This window comes from Haplochromis burtoni, unplaced genomic scaffold (assembly GCF_018398535.1).
Source record: "Haplochromis burtoni strain Fernald_Lab_line unplaced genomic scaffold, NCSU_Asbu1 Contig_1083, whole genome shotgun sequence".
NCBI classification, from domain to species: Eukaryota; Metazoa; Chordata; class Actinopteri; order Cichliformes; family Cichlidae; genus Haplochromis; species Haplochromis burtoni.
Genome location: NW_024583444.1, coordinates 28,596 through 29,301, shown reverse-complemented (window position 1 = coordinate 29,301; position 706 = coordinate 28,596). Strand labels below are relative to the sequence as shown.

At 38.5% G+C, this 706-nt stretch overlaps 1 protein-coding gene across 4 annotated transcripts in view; it reads right to left on the bottom strand.

Moving 5' to 3' along the window:
• LOC102291027 (CD209 antigen-like protein C) overlaps positions 1-706 on the bottom strand; it is a 6,053-nt gene that overhangs the window by 3,815 nt on the left and 1,532 nt on the right. The window contains exons 2-3 of one of the 4 annotated variants that reach the window (XM_042216492.1): positions 226-327; positions 54-146 (exon numbers count right to left, since the gene is read on the bottom strand). In XM_042216492.1, the coding sequence (XP_042072426.1) occupies positions 54-146; positions 226-327 (195 nt within the window). Of the gene's footprint in view, positions 1-11; positions 147-225; positions 328-706 lie in introns of all 4 variants that reach the window. The other 3 variants (XM_042216491.1, XM_042216490.1, XM_005951714.3) reach the window with 3 other exon arrangements.

The following is a 706-nucleotide window of genomic DNA, read 5'->3' as shown; positions in this document are numbered from 1 at the left end:
GTTGTTGTAACTGGTCAGTAACTGTTCTCGTTTGGTTGTCAGGTTGTTGTAACTGGTCAGTAATTGGTTTCTCTCGCTGGTCAAGTTGTTGTAAAGCCTGTGAAGCAACACTGTGTCCATTTCACCAGGAGATTTGCCTTGGGTGACTGTAGGACATGCCAATATCAAATAAAAACATTGCCTGTGAGGATTTTAGCATGCTAATTACATATTTCTTGTACTCACAGAGAAAAACCACAGTTATGAATCCAATCAGGAGGAAAAGACACAGCAGACCCAGAAGAATCACAGCAGCTCTGCAGTAACTCTTCTTTATAAATTCAGACTCTGTAGGTAGAAGTTTATATTTGTTACAATGCTAAAGGTGAAGAATATTTATATCCTCATATAGTTTATCGTAACATAAAATACTATTTTCTCTACAAAGTAATATGTGAACTTCTGCTCTTGAAATCAACATCTGACCACAAAGAAGCAAACTTGTTTCTGTGTGATTATGGCTGTGACACAAATACTGTGATTGTCGCACAGTATTTTATTGTATTATTTTCTCTTTTGAACTTAGAATCCGACAACCACACACCACAGTAGGGATGGGTATCGTTTAGGTTTTATCCGATACCGGTGCCAAATCGGTACTTTTGAAACGGTGCCGGTGCTTAAACGGTGCTCGAACCGGTGCTTAAAGAATGGAGAACACAAACTT